The sequence below is a fragment of the Colius striatus genome, chromosome 4 (assembly GCF_028858725.1).
Source record: "Colius striatus isolate bColStr4 chromosome 4, bColStr4.1.hap1, whole genome shotgun sequence".
Classification (NCBI taxonomy): Eukaryota; Metazoa; Chordata; class Aves; order Coliiformes; family Coliidae; genus Colius; species Colius striatus.
The window spans coordinates 65,900,535-65,923,687 of NC_084762.1; the positions used below are offsets into that span (position 1 = coordinate 65,900,535).

A 23,153-nucleotide genomic window follows, 5' to 3' on the forward strand; every position below is an offset into this window, starting at 1 on the left:
CTACTGTAACAATAATGTGTAATTAATGCTTAGTAAATTTGAGTTAAAACTCAAATATGATGGCATATATTCTTAAAACTATTTAGTGGTGTTATTGCCAAAGAAATATTTGTTTTACTACAGCATTTCCAGCTTGCTGGACTTAAGAGACTCTCAGTAGCATATCTATAGCAATTCTGAATTAAGGAAGTTATAAGCAATAATGATGAATTTAGGCCAATTGTGATTGAAAAAAAAGTTGCTGGCATTTTAGAATTATATTGTTCTGTTGGAATTAATTTTATACTGAAATTCTGTTACAGTAAGAGATGTTAGTTACAAGCGTAGAAGCTGAACCAGTAGCTTTTGGGTTTTTTTCTAAACTGATCCATAAAGATGGCTCTTCACCTCTGATGTGATAAAGAAGTATTATATCTAAGTGAATCCTTATTCTGCAACTTGGGACAGAATACTACTTAAGCCAATTGTTACTATTCCTGACTATTTTAGACAGTGAACCATACATCTTTCTCTGCACATCAGAGGAGGTTGTAGCAGTCATCCTGTGCCACCTGCTATCACTTAATTAGTATAATCATCTAATTTCCAGTTGGAAATAATGGCATCACACACTTTTTAGTAATTGTAACCGTTGTGATATATTCCAAATTATGTTACACTAACATTATGTGATTTAGACATTTTAGGAGGAGGTATTTTCTTTGCATTTCCACACTGGTGTTTCTGATCTTGACTCTAATCCAGCAGCTAAAGGCCATAACCAGTTTTCTGCATTATTATGACCCTAAAGAAATCACTGATTCATATCATAATTTTGCAAATGAGCCTTTGGTAAGTATGATTTAACCTCTAGCAGGCAGAGAAAGTAATAAAATAAGATAAAGATAGAATAAATGATGGAAGCAGCAGCTCAACCTAATATAAAGAGTACACAGCTTTCAAAGAATTTTTTGTTAAAAAAGTCTAATTTTTAAAAACCAAAATATTAGTGATCACATATGCAAGTTGGATTCTATATATATTCTGTTTGGGATTCTCAGTTTAAGGAACAATCTCAGCTGATCAGAACAGGTCTTAATGTTTAAACATAACTATATTGCAGGATTTTTTTCCTTCTGGAGATTACATCACAGCAAATTAATAGGTAATAAAAGGGTCAGTTTGGGGCAGCTTCATTTCACTGGATGGTTCTGGGCTAAGAGGCTTCAAAAACAGAAAGAGAGAGAAAAAGAGAAAGAAATATGCAGTGACATGAAGAGACTCAGGCAGACCTGAGCTGTCGTCAGAGTTAACCCTCCCCCATTCCCTATGATACTGTCTGGCTAAGCGAAGCACTGCCACATGTGTATCAGGCAAGGTTATTACCACTCTGCTCTGTAAACATGCTATGCCTCCTGGACATCTTCTATTTTCTTTCATTTTTGTGTTATATCTTATATGCAAATCTAGGCTGGCGAGAGTCAGGAGGCATTCATAGCATTGGGCCAAATTCATTCCAGGTGCAGTTCCAGGTCCATTGACTTCAATGAAATTACACCTGGGATGAATTTAGTCTATTATTAACTATAGAGATTACATGTCCAGCTTCCTTAGTATACTAAAATACCCAGAATACATATAAATAATGAAGTATGTAATTACAGTCCTGGTTTTAATTTGTGTTCTAAATGTACTGATGTTTTTGCAAATGTTTATAGTTATAGATATGCTATTGTAGTATATTTTTGTTTAGTAAAAATATATTTGAGTTTTTCTCTAAAACAGAGATACACAGTGTTTACTTTCAAATGTCGCAGTAAGTCTTTCAAAATCCATATGATGATTGATTCTATCATTACAGTATGAAATTATATTGGTTTTAAATACCATCTGTATGTACATATGTGTATATATATATATGAACATATATGCAGGACATCATAGTACTGCCACTTAAAAATATTCTGCAAACAATGAGCTTAAGTTCTTATTGATTATATGTTAATCAATACAGACAAATAGGTGATCTTGTCAGAGTTGATAGGAGCCAATAGAACTGTTACCCATCAATATCAAAGATTTCATTCATTTATATGCTTCCTGTTTCAAACAGTACATAACAGGTCAGTTAACAGGAATTTGTTCCTGACCAAAATAAAAAACTAGGTAGTTTTAAAATGGACTCTTCATTCATCAGGAGATGTAAAAAGCATAATTATGACTTACCTCTGCGTACATCTTCTAATTCTGTCCACTTCCCCCGTATTGTTTTGTACATTCCTGCATCTTGCAGTATTACACAGTGTGAAGACCTGGTAAGCGAGTTAAAGTCAGATGACGCTAACGAATCCCAGCGCAAATGACTGAATCAATAGGAAACCAGCCACTGCTGTTTAAGTGTATCGATAAATGTACCTTTATTTTCTCTTGAATGGATAAGTGTCGCAGTTAAGAGTCCTATGGATCTCTTAATTGAAAGTTAATTTTAAATCAATAAAGAGAGTCATTTAAATATTGATCAGTCCTTTCTACACGAATTGTTAGCTGATTTTTTTTGAAACAACTTTGTTTAAATGCAATCAATAGCCCACAATCAGTGCATTCCATAAAAAATTGACAAATGTTCCCAAAATGCCTGCTAGGCATAATCTTATCTGTTTACATATGTAGCATAGATATTTCAGTTCTTTTCAAATGTACCTAAGTATTTTCAAATGTACCTAAGCAGAGATGTGCTTTTCTGAAATATCAAACTTCACTGTTAAAACACCTTAATGAAAAACAAGGGGAAGACTGTGTTTTCAAGAAGATTTCTTGGATTTCCTTTGATTGCACTAGTAATATTACTATTGTTTTATTAATGCAGGCAGACTGCAAAGAAGAATGCCCTTGTTTTGCACACAAGGAAAAGAGATATAACCGCTATGTGAAGTACATGTACTCTGGAATTTGTGTGTCATAACCCATCCAGTGTGTTACTATATGCAAAATGATACTTAGCTTTTAATTATATAGACATCTCTGTGCACAATGTGTATGCATGCTGAATAGTTATAATTTTTAGCTTTATTTCTTGGATATCATCTCTCTTTCTCCACAGCACATAGCCAGACTTTATTTCATTTCAATTTGACAAAGAACACAAGTTAAAAGGATACAAATTTCATTTCATGAGATTTGTTGAGATTAACCTAACAAAATAAACTTAGCAACAGGTGGCTTTCAACATTTCAGCAAATACACCATTCTTCTAACATGCCTTCCCACAACACTTTAAGTAATTTGCTCATAGTGGCCTGCTACAACTTAGATTGTCACACCTGGTGATGGAATCAGACTGGACATTTTGGTACAAGCAATATGAATTGCAGTTTTCTTCTGTAGTCTCTAATTAATTATAAAACCTTACTTTCATGTACACAGCTCTGAAGTCCAGAAGTTGTCCTTTATTGTTATTTTCTTTATTTTTCAATTTTCAAATACATTGGCTTTTAAAGATTTGTAATTCCAAGTAATTAAGCCCTTTTTGAAGTATGACAGGATAAAGTTAATTATAGCAAATCATAAAATTAAACATATAAAATTTTGTCAAATGTAACATTTTTATTTTCAGTGATCTGACTTAAATAAAACTAAATTGATGACAATTATTTTGACTAACATTTGACTGATAAGTTTTACCATAATTCTATTTCCCTTCTAAGAGACAAACTAAAAATTAAGACCCATAGCTAAAGCTGTTTATGACACATTGTAATTTAAGGCAGAAAAGAATAAACTTTTTTTTTTCCCCAAGAATACTATCTAAGGAGAATAGGAGTTGCTTAGAGGAAAAAAAGAGTCTGTCATATAATTTACTCTACTTTTGCTATTAATACAAATGCTTGCTGCTGTTCTAAAAATCCACTATTTCTTAATCCAGCATTTATGTCCTCTTAATGCAACATTTCAAACCCATTTCATTCTCTTTTCTGTTAGAAAAGCCATACTAAAAGGGAAGATTAAAAAGAAATAGTCAGGTATCGTTGGTTCATATGCATATGGGTTCAGTATGGGAGGATGCTGTTTCTAGGATTGGCCTTAAGATGTGACTGATAGATCTTATTTGTCTGATAGAGTTGACCAGGGAAATAGAGCTACAGCTGGTTACTTCATTAGGTCCTCTCATTGATTGAACCCTGCTGAAGTGATGCAGCAGGCTCCTGAGATAACTGCTGGTAATAGAACAAAATGAATTCTTATCACAGAGATTGGAAAGGCCATTAACCCTGGCCTCCAATGCTTTTCAGAGGTCACAGACAGGAAGCCAAGCGGTGACTGGGAAAACTGTTTTCTGTCTAACTACAGGTCATGTTAGAGGGGGTGTGTGACTTTTTTACCCTTCTGCTTCTGTACAGATGAAACTGTTACACTGGCAGATGTTAATAATGAGCTGTAAATAAATATTGGAAGCAGAAGAAAAAAAAGAAAGCACAAGAATTTATTTCAATAAATATTTAATAAAAGAGCAATTGTTACTGTGATATTTACTGCCAGTTCTGGTGTAGATTTTTGCCTAATACTTTTCCATATAAATTGAAAAGAGAAATACATAGAGGCACTTAAAAAAGGAAATTTAATATGGTTTTGTATAAAAATACCTTTTCTTCCTTCCTTCAAAGATGAGGATTATAATTGCCTGCTGCCTGCCTGCTTGCCTTATTCAGCAAGCCTATCACCAGTTCATCTATGAATTAGTGCAGGGCACTGTTTGCCTTTCACCTGGTTGAGAAGGGTATATATCTAAGTAACAGTCCTATAATTTACATTTAATGCAACCTTTCAATTGACCAAGAGCCCACAACCTAAGGCCCCATCTCACAGCTGAGGACTTTCCCACATTTGTCAAGCCAGTGCCACTCCAGCATCAGCCAGGAGAAATCATCCATTTAAAGCCTGGAGCTGCACATGACAATTTTCCTATCCCTCGTGAGAAATCCAGTCATGGCAGAGGTAGCTTTGTGTTACTTGCCTGACTGTTGCTTTGAGCAGCAGTGCCTTATTATGCCCATGGATTAAGAAAATACAGTGGGATGCCTCTTATAAAATAAAACGGAACATTTTATCTTTATTACTGACAATGCAGATATATGTTGTAGGTTGTTTTTAGCAGTATGTTGGTGGCTTCTATCCTTGTGATTGTGATTTACTTTCAATGTCTGTGGTCATGTGGTATTCTCTGCTGGAGCCAATCTTTCACAAGGAGCAAGTTCATTTAAATGTAAATGGGGTCCTGTGGATGGAAAAAACTACATACTTCATGTCTTCAGCGACCCACCCAAGCATTTGGTTTGGCCTTCCATGCATAAATAATAACAAGAAGGTATGCTGTCATTGCCTTGCATGAAACACCAGAAGTGGTTTGGCACAGCAAAAACCCCAAGCACTAAAAGGAGATTGGTTTGGATAAACTCACAGTTCAGATCACCATGCTGATTAAACAGTGTTTAAAAAATAATTAAAAAAAAAATAGTTACTGAGTTATTTTGAGGATTTCTGAATTACAGGAATAGATGAAAACCAACTCAGGCTAAGAACATACCATATCTAAAAATACACTGAAGTAGCAGAAAACTTGTAATTTTGTTGGCTTGCATGGATTTTTGCTCTTAATTGTTTGTAGCAATTTGCAAGAGTGGGATGAGAATGTGGTACAAGTGGTAATGCAATTAGCATTAATTTAGCATAAAAATGCAAACCTTCATTTTCTAGGTAGTTACCTTCCCTTCCACTAAAACACAGAAATATATTACGTAACTCTAAAAGTATATGTGGCTTTTTTTAGTGTGTTATTAAATATGATAAAATGGAATGTTTTATCTTTATTACTGATGTAACTAAGGAGATATGAATGATTTAACAGCTTTTTATCAAAATCTTTGTAGCATATATATTTTCACAGTGGTAAACTTGTGTGTTTTCTTCTCATAGAAATACTCCAGGTGTATTTAAACAGAACTGAAAAATCTCCCTTGTATATTACCTTTTCCACCAAGAAAAATCATAACCAGCTTTTAATCTGTGTGGATGAATAAATATTCTTTGTGAATTATTTCATTAAATACACACTTTTATTTATCTCATTTATTAAGAATGTTATGTTCTGTTGCAGATGTTTCAGGACATGACACATGGGCTTGGAATTTCAGTGTATGATACCTTTGGTGAAACTTATGAAACATCCAAATCTCGAGTAGTTGTGCTCTGCACTAGGAACTTAGCAGAATTTTTACTTTGTTCCAGAGGATGTAATAAAGAACTGCTATTTACTGTTTTCAGAGATTTCTCAAGAATACTTGTTAAACTGTTCTCTCTTTTTTTTTTTTTTAAATAAAGTACCATTAGTTCACTACGATCTAGATTTAAGCAGTACAAGATCTGCTATCCAGGGTAAGAAACAGGATATTAGTGTTTTTGTTACTCAGCTATATTAGATGTAGCAGCAAATCAAATAATTTTATTCTAGCTGCTTCAAAACCTAAAATGTTCATCTGTTCGTCTCTCTTCCTTTATTCCATTGAGCTGGTTAAGTAGCAATAACCAAAGTAGTATGTTTAGTTTTCATAAAGATTCCAGTTAAATAAATGCATTATAGATACATAGTGGTTGAACGAATGTGTTTCCTATCTGACATATTATCCACCATTGGGGGATATACGTGTTGTACTGTTTTTCATTATTCAGTTGCATTACATATAGACTGATTTCCACAGAACCTCTTAAGTCTTCTAGATATATTTGCTGACAACCTCATATTGTTAGAATTTTTAAATTAAAAAAAAGAACTCAAATACCATCACAACAATTCAGAAGTAGAGATGCTTTCAACTTCTTCTTGCTATCAGAAATCTTGGCAGTGCATGAGATAGCAAAAAAGAAAGGTTATTGGTTACAATGTTGACAACACAGGGTAATTCTTTTGGTTTAGAATGTGTAAAATTATTTTCCCAAGTGCTGTTTGTTTACCCTTGTGATTTGTGAGAATTACAAAATTATTGGAGAGATAAATCTACCTCCTAATTCACTAATCTAAAGGAACAGACTTGAGAAAGCAGTGCAAATGTCAAACACTTCATGAGAGAAGGCAAATCCTATGGTGAGTGGTATTAATCTTCTGTTAAAGATTTTTTGACAGCACTGTGGTAAAAGTGGCATAGCGATTGTGATATCCGAATAATCTAAAGATCATTGGTAGACTAAAAGCAGATACTGTATTTTAGGAAAACATTAGGTTTCTTACCTAATGATAAGCTACGACAGGCAGAGTATCAACACAGTGATGAATTTTAAGGCAAGTTAGAAGTGTTTTGAATAAGACCTTTAGAAAGAAGGATCTTGGTCAATTTGTGTTAAACTGAATTAATATGTTTCTACCAAAACAATAGTACATCATTTGATGGATACCATGAAAATTATGAGCATCTTTCATTTAGTCATCTTTTTAAATAGAAAATTTAATGAGATCCCATTTTAGAAGTGATTGAATATCCACTTAAAAATGGGCAAACAAATAAATATTCGACCTTTGCTCAAAAAGGACAAAGGAAAAGCCTTTCCCCAGAAAATTAGTCCTAACTGTATTAATACAAGCAGTTAACTACAAAAGACCAAAACAAAATCCTAAATCCTGCAGCAAGATATCTGACTAAGGTACCCCAAAGGAAAAAAAAAAGAGGAATGCTCACAGGTGCTGAAGAATCTGTCTACAGCTTGCTTGCTAGAAAGGAATGAAATCTAGTTTGCTTGCAACTATTTTCAGTTTGGGAGGTAATACATGTGAAATGTCTTGGGGTCCAAATATTGAAGTATAAAACTATAAATCTGTGTGGAATGACAGGACAAATGACGTCTGGCCCAAGTCAGGAGATAGGGTCCAACTTCATAACTATATCTATGGCTTCCAAGAGGGTGAGATTGCTCTGGGTTTACATCGGTGTTTCTGGAAATGAGGAATTAGGTACAGCAGTTTCTCCAAAAACTGACACAAACGCGTTTTTTGTTGTGTTTTGTCATTGCATTTAAGGTAAATCCCACCATATTTACCTAGACCCTACAATAACAAATGGAATTCTGATTTTGTTTTCTTGCACTTATAGCATTTGATAAATGTTACATATTTTTCTGCTCTCCACGTCCAATTTAATCAATATTACAAACGCTCCCTTGTGGTAGGTGGAACAGTGGCAATAAAATGAAATTTCCACAGCTTTTACCCATTGAAATTCTCGGAAGGCAAGATTCTTATAAACTTCACTTTGCTTCCTCTGTAATAGATTTAATAGCTCCACTCAGGAAGAAAGTTTGATGTTATTTCTCATTTTCAAAATGTAGATAGCAAAACAAGCTTTGTTCTCTTTCCAGCTATTTTAGAACTTTTAACTTTTTTAATATTCTTTTATCCTAAGTGTTAACAAATGTACTTGTCTCCAGAATTGCACTGATGTCCCAGAGTGACTCTGCATTTGAAAATGGGGGAGTTAACTGATACAGATTTCAGACGTTCCCAAGACTTTTGAAACTGGTGAAATTTAGGTCAGCTTAAGGCTATTTGGAATATCTTATTCTACATGCAGGAATTGCTAATGTCCACTTTGACTGAACTAGCTACATTGACTCTGAGCCAATGGGCATCCTTTTCATTTTAAGGTTTCCTCCCGGCCATTCTAACTGTCTTTTAGACATCTGTGTGCTGCTGAAGAAATAAAAACCAACCTTATCAAAACCTAAGATCTAGTCTTTAGTCCCAGAGTTCATTATAATAGTTTAGAACTTGTGTGCTTCTTGTTATTTTGCTGTCCTCTATTACAAAGAATTACTGTATTTTCTTCTTCCTTATACAATGCATCATTTGGGCTCAGCAGTCACTAGCAGAGTTCTACTTCATTCTTCATGACTTATTATTTGTCTTATTAAATTCTCTCCACTATTTCAAGACAAAGACAAGTCTTGAAATAGTGGAATGAAAACAGATAGAGGAACGCTCACACTTCTAAACTCACACTTCTAAGAAGACATGCCACCAGTTCTAGCCTTTATTTATATTATCATTTCTTTTACTACTACACTCTTTCAGTAAGAAATAAACAAACAGTAGGAGGAATATTAAATAAGGAGTTTAGGCAAATTAGGTTAGATGAAGAAATGATAAAAAGATTCAACACAATTCAAATGAAACAGCAGGGTTCTAAATGATAGTGTACATCTATAAAATTGTGTATGTTGCTTCACTGTTACTTGGTAGGGCAACTGGTTTCATTTTATGTACCATAAAATTATTGTTAACTGCATTTCTGCTTAAGCAAGGGCGGGGACGCTAAAATGGAACAGGCTGTGTACTGTTTTCTTAATCATAGGAGCCCTAGAATAATTATCAAACAGTGTTTTCCACAGAGTTGATCTATAATTCATCTGAGGAAGAAAACATCTTTCCAATAAAAGATTTTTTTGTCCTCAATTTTTCAAGGATTTCTTTTTATTATTGTCATTAACCTAATTATGAAATTTCCCAACTTATTTATTTCTCAGCTACTTTTTTCATATACTTGTAGCTGGAGGGAAAAAACATAGGTGGAGACATTCAGTAAAAAGGATTTTACAAGGGTTACAGTTTTTCTAAGTTACAGCCAAGAGAATTTAATTGGGGGAGAGTTTTTGGAGGGTGGCTTGTATTTTTTGACGGTTCATAATATTTTCAACTCTATAACTCAACCATCATGAAATTACATTAAAATTCCTGAGATTTATAAAGCAGTCAAATTGGAATTATCCATGAATAGATTACCTGGGTTGTGGCTTGATTGAGTTCATCTGCTGTTCGCACCATTGGCTGCAGCCCATCGCTACAGAATATATGACATAAAACAAATATTGCTCTACCAAACGTACTGAACTCACTGCAATTTAAGGACATTCCTTCATTTCTCAGGTAGCTATTTACAAGTGAAAGTAAGGGAATTACTTCAAAAGTGTATGTACTAAATGTTTTCTTTTAGTGTAATTTACATATGGTTTTGCTTTATTTAAGTAACTTTGCCCCTGTGGTACCTGGATAATTGCAAGTTGATTATAATATATTTAGACTTGATATAATATATTTAGACTTGAGTTTTAGGCTTTATTTTTGCTTAAGCCTTTAGAAATGGTGATGGTGGGTTTTGGATGGTTTCTTTGTCATCAACATAGTCATCTTCTTCCTTCTTTTTTTCTTCTTCATCTGTTTTCCATACAACTGTGACATTATTTTATCCTTCTTTGTTATTAAGTAAAAAGTTAAGTTCTTGCATAACTCTATAACCTGAGATTGTGAGCATAGAATCCATCATGAAACTTTCAATAAAAGTTCCAAAAACAGACCACTCTTCATGGAATTTTGAAACATGACATGTCTGCCATGTTGCCTGTAGTAATGCACATCTATATCTTAGCTCACAGAGGCACTCTCCTTGACTTTGATGCTTAGAGCAGGCCTTGGCTTCCAGTAGAGGACTATTTTGTGTCTATGAGTGAACAAATGACAGAAGTAGGACTGAAAGACATTTTCTGTGAAAATTTTTGTGTTTTGAATGAAGGAATACATAAAATGAGTTTGATCAGCAACTACTTCTGGATGTAATTCATCGAAAGCTGCTGAACTTGTGTGCACACTTTGAAGTATTTAGCAACTTTATTTTCACCTTTGATTTTTTTTTTTCTAATAGAAACTAAGGGTTGAGTTTAAACTTATTTCTGCTGAGTTTATAGTAATCTCAAGTGATATTTCTTGTACAATTTTCAATGACTAGTGTGTAAGGAAGAAGACCTAGTTGAATGAGATTCCATTTTCAGCTTGTTTCTCTTGAAGATATGGTAGCTGATTCTTCAGAAAGACATGAAATACACTCGAAGGCCCCAAGTGGACCTTCAGACCAGTCTTGTTTTGGTATGGTCTTGTCATTGTTGGAATAGTGGTTTATTTAAAAATTGGCTTTAAATGCTTGGTTAAATAAAGGTAAAAATTACTTTTGTTACACTAGTAACTGAATTTTCTTATCTCAGAGATACAAAATAGGTTTACTTAATCCCATCTAAATTAGGAGCAAGTAAAAAGTTGAGTGCTTCTCCTGATTCCTTGTGTTCCCAGTTTCTGTTGAAGTCAACTTGTCAACTGATTCTTCTTTGTGTATATATATATATATATATAAAGAAAATATTTGAACTTTCTTATGAAGTTCAACTTTGTATAGACTTTGTGAGGTAGTATTCAAAAAGCAATATCCTGTACTTGTACACATAGATCCTTGAAGTTGCACAAGCCATGCAATCAGTTGGAGATGGAGGCTGACATTCTCTGAAGATATAGATGTTCCCTCTTTGCCATCAGCTGAAACATGGCATTTGATAGTATGACAAACTCTATACTGCACATGATGGAATGAGTGAGGAATGTCACCTCATTGTCACATGCACTCCAAAATACACACTAACTCAGAAAAGCCTTGGATGAAGAGGCTCTTCCTGTTTCCTCATCATTTGAGAATATAACCAGGATGTTTATCTGTGCTGATGCTAGCATGGAATATATCAAGTATGCTGAGATAACCAGATATAAGAGCTTTCACAAAGCATCTGGATGAATGAAAATGACAGGTCAGTGACTAATTCCTGCCCAAATAGTGTTCATATGAGATCGATAATATCTCATTCCATCTTCACAACAAATTCTGAGGAGAAAGCCCAAGGCATACCTCTCAGTTTCCCAACTTGCTCTTGTGGGACAGAAGCTGTTGCAAATACAACAGGAAAAAATGAAACAAAACAAAACAAAAAAAAAACCAAAGCAAAAATGTTTTGAATTTCGTTCCTAAAGTGAGTTGAACCACAGCACTGGTTTTTAACCATAAAATACATTTTAAAAGTTTTAATGAATGCTGAACAAAGAAATATGTTGTACACATAGGAAAGAAAGAAGATCTCTGCCTGAGATTCTTTGGAGTACTAAAGGAAGTATATCTCAAAAAAGGGATGTCTGCAGTAGTTGCTTCATCTTGCATTCTCACACAGTTATGTGAAATGTTTGTCCTGTCTTTTATGTGTGCTCCTCAGAAATGTCCCCAGATTAGCAAATCTGACTGACTGGAGAGGTCAGCTAACTAGGTCTGTGCCTAAAAACCACTTAGTTAATTTTCACAGAATTTAATTTAAATAAAAAGATTCATAGAAGAATTCTTTCTTTTTCATCCATTTAGTCTTTGTTGTATGAGACTAAAAATAGAAGTCTTTAAAGATGCATGGATTAACTATACAGAAAGTAGAATAATTTATTTTCTTTTTTTTTATGAAGGTGACTAAATCAATCTTGCTCTTCTAATCAGCTTCAGACGGTTTTTTTTTCCTGATTTTGGAAGTTATTTGCTGCTTACTTCACATCATGTTCCACTTTTCAAGTGAAATACTACTATAAATGAGTGGCTGTTATAATTCCCAGACCTCAAAGCTGAGCACACATGGCACATGTTTTTGTGAACATATGATTTGAAATGAGTAGAACTTTCTCAATGTATTTGTAGATCAGTGTGTATGGAAGATATATGTTTTATGAGGACTATAAAATCTGCTTAAAGGCCAGGTGTTGACCATCTATTTTGGATTGGTAAAAATGCTCTGTGCCTAATGTATGAGACTTCGCTGATTTCTCTGAGACTATGTGAATTCTTGAAAATGCTCAGCTTTCAGTCTATAGGAGCTGAGATAATATTGAGCACTTCCAAAAAGTCAAGCATTGTGTGTTCCCTTAAGCTCATTTTTCTGTGGCATGACCTTTGAAGTTTTGAACTTCTGTGAATACTCTTACTCAAACAAAGCGAATCCATGCCAAAGCCAAGTTCATCTTTTTTTCCATTCTTCAGCTTAGTGATAACTGTGGAGCTAATTTATGCTGAGATGATCAAAACATCTTGTTTCAAAATGAAAACGATACTCGTCACACAGATAGCAGAACTGCTCAACTGTAATTGTGTCTCATCTTTACTTCTTTCTTTTGTTTATAAGGGAAGATACAGTATTTTTTATAATCACAAGTATGAATTGACGAGTGTGTCTGAAAGCATGGTTTGCAAACTAGTAAAATTATTCAATTTCATCAATATTAGCTCAGATATCTGCCTACATATAGAATAAAAAGCCACTCTATGCCTATGATGATACTTGCTGACTACAGTTACTATGATATTCCTAAAATCTGAAGTCCTATTCCTAAATGCTATTCTTAACTTAGTTAAGCTTGTGTCTAATATGGTAAAGTTAATCAGTACAGTGTTGCACTTCTACATAAGGTTTTATTCACATCACCCTTTACAGTCTGCCCATATGCACATTACAACTTTCTGTGTTACAGATAATATTCAGGTAACAACATCCATAAATATACACTCCTTGTTGGCCTTAAAGGCATGAACAAGAAAAAGGGGAAGTTAATATAGCAGTATAGTCGAGTTGGTTTACTACTGCCTCTCAGAAAAGCCATTTTCACAATCAAGAGCTAATATATACTGTACTACCTTAATTCAGCACCATGTGCATATGCATGGAGATATGCTCTGTAATTACATAGTCACATAGCATTTTCCTCTTGCCTTTCTGGGTTTACAGAATAGAGCTGCATGGGGTTAAGGATGAATCAGTGCTGTGCAAGGATCGCAGAAACTGCCTTTAGAACCTCGCTGTGTTTGCTGAGAAATTCAGGACGTCTGTAGTGAAGGAGGCTGGGGATGCCAGGAAGAGAAATAATGGGATATGTTTAAGACAACTGAAGAACTTGCTTCCATATCTGTCTCTGCTGGAGAGATCCTATTTTTTTTATCTGAAGCAGGTCACCTTACCCAGACTTTTCATAGGAGTTCACTGACTGTGTGGCCTTCATTTTCTGAGTGCTTGATTTGAAGCTGTACTATAGTGTTAAATAAGTGCTGAACACACAGAGCTGCAAATGAAAGCAATCAGTGCTGTGCTTAGAGCATATAAAGTGCTATATATTGCTATGTACTTGGAAAAAATTGAGTCCCATCTCTATCAGACTACGTCCTCCAAGTTAGTAGATTTTTTTTTTTAGCCTCAATTTCTGTATACTTCCCCTTTCTGAAACTGCAGAATTACCTACTCACCTCTTAGGACATAATGAAGATAAATTCATTAATGTTTGTGCAGCAATAAAAAGTCAGCACTGAAATGAATAATTTGGCTTTCAGAATGGGCTGAAGAAATGTAGTAAATAAAACATGCAGTGTTAAATAGTGAAATGGAAACAAAATCGTGAATAGCTTTTCACTAAATAAGTATCTATAGTTTTGTACAGTGAGTAAGGCTTAGCCATAAGGTAGTGCTTGATTGGGAAATTAAAGATTGTGTCACAAAGGAAGTATCCTGATGTATTTTTTAAGATATTGACATACTTTACTTCACTGATGTTATTAGTGGTTCTAAAAACATGGGAAAGGGAATGGGGGGGTTGCATCCATAATACTTCTGTTATTTTTCAAAGACTCAAAAGAAAAATTGCCATGTAGTAATGTACTGAAAGTCATATGAAACATCAGTTCCACATGGATTTGGATTTGTTGCACAAACTTCTTTTGCTAGAGCTAAAGAGCCAAGTGAGAGTAGCAGAAGTATTTTGTCCTTGCTGTGGACAAGCACTGGTGAGGGGTAATGCAGTAAGCCAGAAGAATTGTAAGACCAAAAGATTGGGGATTTATTTTTGGGCAGTGGGGGACACTGTGTTTTACTTACATTAATTTCCAGTCTTATTGCCTGATAATCAGTATTGTTACCTAGCATTTTCTTTTACATCTATCCTCCTACTCTTTTAATACATTACTTTTCCCACCCCACTGATGATATTTGTCTTTCTTATCCACTTCCACTGGTCATTTTTCAGATGTCTATTCTATATTTACAGTCAGATCTCAGCTCCCTTCCCTATCTGTCCATGCGTGTTTCCATCCCTCCTGACTGTCACCTGCAGAAGCCTCTCGACATGTCTCAATGTCTTTCTTTGCCTTATTTGCTTAGTAGATTGCTGTAATTTGTACTTTTGGTCCTGGCCAGAAATATCTCCTGAAGTCCAGTTTGGTGGACTTTCATGCTAGAATTTAATATACTGCTGATTCTAGTCCTAGTCTTGTGCCTTCTACCTATTTTTCATTTGATTCTTACTGCCATCTCAGTTTCTCTTCCCTTCTCCATCTCTTGGTCTTTCATGTTCTTTTTCCTCAGATCACATTCTGCTCACCTCTCCCCAGTTCTTTATCTAGCCCCCAAAATCTCCTTTCCATACTTCTTTAGCTCCTGCCAACCTACTAGCACAGGAGGAACATGCTGCTCCTGCTCCCTTATAGTGATCCGTTTCCAGTGCGCTGCACAATGACAGCAGCAAAAGAATAATAGGAAGGGAAAATTCAGTTTCATCATAGTAAGGATAATATAATTGCTGTCTGATTGTACAGGGGAGCTGCCAGGAGAATTTGTATTTTGGAAGACCTGTTTAAGCTACAGTTCCTCGATGAGGATGGCATGTGCATTGTTTAGTACACATAGGAACTGGCTGAAGAGGTCTGTGGAGGCTCTGTGGGATATGACTGAATATGCACTTTGGTGAGCTCTCAGCACTGTAGGAAGTGTGAGTGTGTTCAGTGATTATGGATTCCTAGGAGAATTTCAACTCTTCAGTACAAGCAGCTTTTCTGAGAGTGGGTAAGCAGAATTTTTTCAAAGATATATTGCTTGGTTGAATTTTGGCAGTTTAATACAATGTGACTCATGCCAGACATCATCTTGTCTGCCAAATTTGAGGTTCCAGTTTTAAATCACGGCAACAGTAAAGATTTCCAGTACACACATATAACAATATACACATATACACACACATATAACAATATATTTGCTCTAATCCTATTCTTAGAAGTAGCTGAACCATTTTGACTGAATGTTTTGGGTTTCTTTTTTTAAAGCATATGAAATCCAATCTTTAGCAGAGATTCAGCACAGCAGATTTCAGCCTAAATACTTAAAGTTTACAGAAGTTGTAAGCAAATTAAAAGGCATATGTTTGGTGGGAAGCCTACATTAAGTTTACAAATGGGAAGCCCTATCAACTTGCTTGCAGTCATTAAGAACAAATTTTTAGTTCAAGTTTTGTTCAGAAGCTTTCTGTGAAATATTTTCAGTGTTACCAACAGAGCTAACTCACAAGGCATTTCAGTCTCTTAACTAAACTGGTACTGTAGATTTGTGCTTATTAGGATGTTGTGAGTGAAGGCTCCATAGACAAGGTGTGTCCTTTGCTTCCAAAGAGATAGGACTATATTGCTGGCAATGAAAATGGATTTGGGAAGACAATATTTTTTTAAACTATGTATGGGAGAAAGAGCATTCAAATTTGACAAACACGTAGGAAATGTAAAAGTAGTACAGTATACTGAACAGTAGGAATTAAAAAACTTAACTAAAGGAAAGAAGATGGAGAAAAACATCTAGTAAAAGCACACGTGGATACAAATAAGGCCACCCATGCCATTCTGTTGCTGTGATACAAGCTTCATAGCAAGACTGGGTGACCTGAAATGTTTGATATGGCCCTGGAAGAACCCTTAGATATAAGTGATAGTTTTAAACTCAGGATGTCTTTGTATGCAGTCTGCTCTATTTCAGTATTTTTGAGTCACCTGTTATTATGCTAAGAACTGACTGATATGGCTCATCTTCAGAGTATGCCATGCAAGCATTTCCAACAAACTTGGCAGTGGACTGAGTTTCGAGCCTTAGAATAATCAATAGAATAGTGTAATTCCTGACCTTGTACAATGCAGCAAGAAAAGACTAGTTTTTACAGGAAATTTTTGGAGGAATTTGCAGTGGAAGTCTCAGTGAAGATTCCTACATGTCACTCTACCTTTGTGATCTGGATTGGAGAGAAAGCTAAAAGCACCTGTGTTGTCTTTCCAAAAAAACAAAGACCATCTATGCTTATGTTAAAGAAGCAAAACTTCTGAACTCTTAATATTTTAGTAGTATTTGCAACAAATAAGTTTGTAAAAAATCTCTGGACTTCTAGATATAGTATAGAATATTTGTCAGGTAATTGTTGAAAACAAGCAAGCAAACAAATAAACAAACAGACAAGCCTGAAACAAAGAACTCTGAAAAGATTACTTTAAAAAAATTCTGAGTGTTCAGGGAAAATTTTATTCACTGTAGATCACAGAATAATAGAATCGTTTAGGTTGGAAAATTCCTTCAAGATCATCACTAACCCAGCACTGTCATGTCCACCACTAAACCGTATCCCTAAGTGCTGTATCTTCACATCTTTTAAATACCTCCAGAGATGGTGGCTCAGCCGCTTCCCTGGGCAGCCTGTGCCAATGCTTAACAACTGTTACGGTGATGCAATATTTCTTAATCTCCAATCTAAACCTCCCCTGGTGCAATTTGCAGCCATTTGCTCTTGTCCTATCATTTATTACTTGGGAGAAGAGACTGACATCCATCTTGCTAGGTAGGTCTAGATGGATCACCTACTTCTGCCTATGACACTTAACATCAAGAAAGAGGAATATTTAAGCTGAAGGACTGTAGTTAGCTACGTGGCAAAACATAGTACAAAAATTAATTCAGGTCAGAAAAAATATCTTTGAAAGTGGAAATAAAGCCAAAATGATGTTAATAAAACTGAACATCAGGTTGGCTAAGAGGGGCAAATAAATGAAGGTACCTAGGAAAGCTAAACAAGAGTTCTTAAAGTATCCCAGAAGTAGAACACCTGCAGAAGAGTCATTATGTCTGCTAGATCATTGGAGGATAGAGACAATCCAAAATAATCAGGAGATTATTTTGGCAAAGAAAAATAAATTCTTTTACTCTAGTATTCTCAAAAGGCAGAGGAGAAATATATGCACTAACAGAATTCTTTACAGATAATTTCAGAGACATACTGTTAGTGAGCCAAGAAGAGGTGAATAATTCAGAAAGTCTGAAAAGTAAATGAGAAAGATTTTACAGTGTTTTTCAGAGGGAAACCAAAAAATTGAGTCACTAATAAAATATGTCATTCAAATGACATTTTAAAATTAGTTGTTAATTAACATTGTGGATTTCTTAGTAAAGAAACTCAAAAAGATTATTCTGGAAACTGTGAATGGGAGAGCCAATCTCACCACTTACACAATATATGGGAAACTCATCTTAAGTAGGAGTTAGGAAAAAACCCAAGAAATTAGTGACACTAGAACTAGGATTTGTATGTGAAGAGATGTTGAACACACAGACTGAACTGCAACACAGAAAATTAAAACAAGGCTGAATGATACTGTGAAGATCCAGTATTTTTCTTTTTTTTCCCCCCACAGGCAAGAAATGAGCACCCAGTAAACTAGTGAAGGTCATGAGGAGACTCTCATTGACTTTCTGAGCTTTGGGTCAGACTCTTAGGCTTAGGTTCACTCATCTAATTTCCAGCATTTAGCTGCAGTGCCAAGGGGAAAAATCTCCAGTCCAAACACTAAACTTCACTCTAAAATTCCTCTGTAGTCAGGGAAGAATTAGACAACATGGAGTCAGAGTTGTGCCTTGAAAATATCTGTCTCTCCCTCCATAGAGAGGACGCTGAGGGCAGTGCCTGAAATTAGGCAGGGTGTATCCAACATATTGAATAAGAATAACAGTAAGGTTTAATTTTCTTTTCTAAATAACCTTGATGGAAATGTATTAGTCTTCAAGCCAGAAAACGCTAGTGCTCTTCATGCCTTATGCTGATGGGGGAAATAGCATTTTCTATGAACCATAATGGCAGCCAAAATTACCGATCAGTTGGAAAAGTTAGACTATTCTCAATATAGATTCATGCTTCAATGCCTTTCTAGAGATGGCCAAGTAAGAAAAATATCCTTTTTTGCGTAATAAATGATTAACTGTACATCTCCAATCACATCTGGAAAACATTGCTGAGTTTCTTTCTGAATAGCTGACATTCTCTGTTAATGGTTTTGTCAGCATATACTTCTTTTGCCTCTTGCAAAATATTTGATAAAATATTAATGTAGAAATAAAACAACAAAAAATACAAAACACAGATTTTTTTAATTTTTAAATAAATCAGTAAGGCTCAGCATAAGCTTTTTAACTTTTTTTTTTCCAACATATTATACCATTGTCAGAGTAAAACATGCTTTTTTTCCTGACTGAGACTATGGGAGGGAGACTAGAAAGCAAGCAGTCCCAGCCAGCAACAAGAGAGAGGCAGAGCTTGTTCAGCGTCCAGACTGGAAAGGACACCGCACCCCTCTAAACTTCTGGAGAGAACATTCCTTTTCCTTCTCTGGCAGCTGGAAGTAGACTGAGGTTAAAGAAAAGGAAATAAAAAGGTAGAAAATATATAGATTAGGAAATAATAAAGTGCTGGGCAGATTAGCTGATGATAATCTCTTCTACCTCCAGAAGCTAAGAAGCAAAAAGCAGGGTAGATGAGAGACGTTTGTCTCTTGCAGACAGAGGAGTAAGGCTGAGTACAGCAAGTGGGGAATACTGGCTGCTTGCTGGGTGAAGTGGATGGACAAAGTGGGTGTGATTTGTGACACTCCTTCGGAAGGAGCTCTGTTTAGTCAGCTTTGCAGTCAGCCTCCTCTAACACAGCAATATGCTTCAACCAGAAGAAATGAACCATTAGACTGCTATAAAAATTCACATGATGCACCACAAAACAAAATGGTACAATTTGATACTAACTGCCAGTTAGCAGTTTCTGGTCAATATGATGATCATCACTTAATTATAGGCTCGTTTGTGGGAAGTTCAGCCTTCTAACATCTATAGGTTTAAATATAACAGTGATTAGAAACAATTATTAATGAGTTGGTGCCATTATTCCCCTTCAGTCCCTAAAGGAGAAATTAGAAATCCTATTTGAAGATGAAATACAACCACTAGAGGATGCAGTCAAGGTCCTGAATGGTAAGGCATCCTGTTCCTCACTCAGGTTCTGCAACAGACAGAAAACATAACAAATACTTTCTGGAATATTTGGGTGAATAAATGGCAATCTAGAAGTCTGGGAGAATTTATCAACTGAGTAGTATAAGTAGGATAATCCCAAAATAAATCCGCAAACCTTGTTTTTAGTTATTTTTTTCTTCTGTGAGTTTTTTTGCTATTTTCTTTTGTCAGTTATTCCCCCTTTCCCTATGTTATCTCTTGATTGTCCATCCCTCCAATCCACCCTTCCAATATCCTTTGCCAATGGATACCTTCTCATCCTGACAGTCAATCTCAGTAAATCACTCTACTAGTTGAACTTGGGATATCCCAGTACTCAACAGTTATGGTACCTTTGAAGCAGCTATTTATTGAACACGTTGAATAACAAATCCCAATTATTTTTAAAAATCTGTCTCACGTTTCATATTTATTTACTTACAGCTTTAGTCAATTGATTTATTCTTTCCCCATCCATCCAGCCCTCAACCACAAACACTTGCTTAATCTTGCTTTCTCTCTCATAACCACAATTACTTACTTACAATCAGTAGATCATCCTTATTTAGGAAAATGCAGTTGGAGAGGGCAAAAAGGATACCACCACAACCAAAATCCAGGACCAAACCAGAAACTACTAGCTGTTGATTGATATACCGGTTAAGTAAAAAAAGTCCAACTCGAATCATCCCTGGAAAATAATATGCTTCTTAAATAGACTTGAAGACAGACTCTCAGTGCTGCCCACTGATAGGGAGAATTCTCAGATAAAACACAGGGAAAGGTGATTGATATATTTTTGTAATTATCACAATGCATTTATATTAAAGGGCATTGTTTCAACTAATTCACGTCTTGTGTTAACTATTCAGGATTTTATTATTAAAAAAATATTATTTGCTTTTCTATACCTTCCCTTTGCTACAGTGGATACATTTGTTCATTTTTTTGCATCTCATTAAGTCGGGCTTTTCTAATCTGTATGTGGATATTAGTCTACCTAATTTTGCTGCTGGAATTTGTTATTCAACTTTGGCTGAGGCCTGGATTTTGCAATTGAAATCATCATACATCTTGACTTCATTGGGCTGGGGTAGGTCATACAGTTCTTCTGTCATAAAATTGGTATAGAATTGAGTCTTGAGAGTATAGATTAACATATTAAAACATATGACGTAGAATTTATAATATAGAATATCAGATGAAGCTTAATTTTTATGTTTTCTGTTATTTTACAATTTTAGTAACCTCATTTTCATGTTTAATTTGAAGTCAGTTGTGAGGAAAAAGGTTGATAATGACTAAACTCAAGAGATATAACAGCAAAAGAAATTTTCAGCATTTGGGCAAAATAAAACCAGGTCCGAATAAAATATCACATTGCAATAGTAAGTGTTATTAAAGCCATTAAAGTACATTTGAATCTGGTGTTCTATTTATTTTCAAAGCTGACATTTGTAAATGTATATAGGCAGGACTCTTGTAAATATAAAACAGAGCATTAGGACTTGGTCTGGAACCTGTAGCACCATGACACTATATTTTGCTCTTACATAATAATTCATAATTTTTTGTCCTTGAGCAGGGACCATCACATTTTTATAACTGAATAGTATCTTTGTTGGTTAGCATATGAAGTACGAACAAAAACATTGCTAAAAACAGATATTTGTAGCATCTTAGCACAGGTATTTAGTGTCTTTGGTAGCATACTTCATAACATACCCTCAATATCTGTTCTAACAATAGTCTTAAGGATTTTTTTTCAATTTTTTCACTGTTTTTAAGTCATAGCTGTTGTATTTCCATCTTGTCCCTTTGATAAGTGTTGTAAGAGTGTGAATCTTTGACAGCCTTTCAATAATTTTGAAGGAAAATAGGGGAAGGTGCATTATAATTTTTGTCTGTGAAATTTATTTCTGAAGTGAATGCCATACATATTTCGGAAATGAATGCCAAATGTATTTTCTAGAAGTGAGTGCCACTGAAAGCCAAGTCAGGCAATTTATACCATGCATAATAATGATATTAATTTTTATGGTGTGTATAAGTTACATTTTGATTAGTTTTTTGCATGATTAAAAATTTGCAAAGCCTTTATGGCCCCCAGGAGCCTACCTGTAATAAACAGCTCTCACCTTCCAAACCATAAAACAGGTCTGCAGTACTTGAACATTAGAGCTAATTGCCTTGCTACATCAAAGGGAGCACCACAAGACTGAGAAAAATCACAGAAAGCGGGGGGGAGGGGGTGTAGGGGGCAGTTTCACCTCTAAAGGTTATATGTTTGTGGCTTGGTGAAGCTCTGTAAAGTTATGGCCTCAGAACTGCTGTTTGCGATTAAGTTGATGGGGAAAGTCTATCCCGCAATCTTTCCTTGCTGCTGACACAGAGTCTTTGTTCACATTCAGATTTCTCAAACTGTTGCCAGGGTCAGGCTGAGGTCAGACACCACGATGATGTATAGGAGAACATGTCTGGGAATTTCTCTCACACTTAAAACACATACCAGAAAAACAGGAGAGCACCCTGCAAAAAAATTGTCTGATGAGACCCAGATGATACTGTAGCTTTTCTTTTAGTACCTTCATAATTTTCTTTCTCTTTGCCTGACACACACACAATGTTTTATTAATGTGTGCCACGATAGCCCTTACAATTTTATGTCCCCTCAAGATAAGGACACTCAGTAGCACTTTGACACTTCATTTTCCAGCCCAGGGGGATTGGGCCAGTAAATCTAGTAAAAGAAGCAATGCGTCTGTTCCCAAGGATGAGTCAAAAAGGGATTGCCATCGGCTCCATGAGGCCACGGGGCCTGACACTGGATACGAGCCTCATGTGTGCGCGCTCGGCATTAACACAGCCCGAGCCGGGCATGATCACAGGCGCACAGCATCCCGAGCCGCGCTCCCCGCCACCCAGACAAACGCGGCCCCGCTTCCAGCTGCGACGGGGATGCCTACCATGTCTGATGAGCTATCATCGCGGGAGGGGGCGGGGAGCCGCGGCGGGGAGAGCGTTAAAACGACACGGGGGGGGGGGGGGGGGGGGCATTCTGATGGAAATTTTTTCTTTTATATACAATTATTTTTAAAAGAGGCGACCATCTTTCTGCCTGCATTGTTCCACAA

At 35.6% G+C, this 23,153-nt stretch overlaps 1 protein-coding gene across 3 annotated transcripts in view; it reads left to right on the forward strand.

Annotated features, from left to right (window-relative positions):
- The window catches only part of ZFHX4 (zinc finger homeobox 4), a 125,135-nt gene that overhangs the window by 76,525 nt on the left and 25,457 nt on the right, over window positions 1–23,153 (forward strand). For 2 of the 3 annotated variants that reach the window (XM_061995347.1, XM_061995349.1), the window contains exon 5: window positions 19,455–19,507. The exons of the other annotated variant lie outside the window; for it this stretch is intronic. In XM_061995347.1, coding sequence (XP_061851331.1) covers window positions 19,455–19,507 — 53 coding nt within the window. The remainder of the gene's footprint in view (window positions 1–19,454; window positions 19,508–23,153) is intronic. 3 annotated transcript variants of the gene reach the window in all.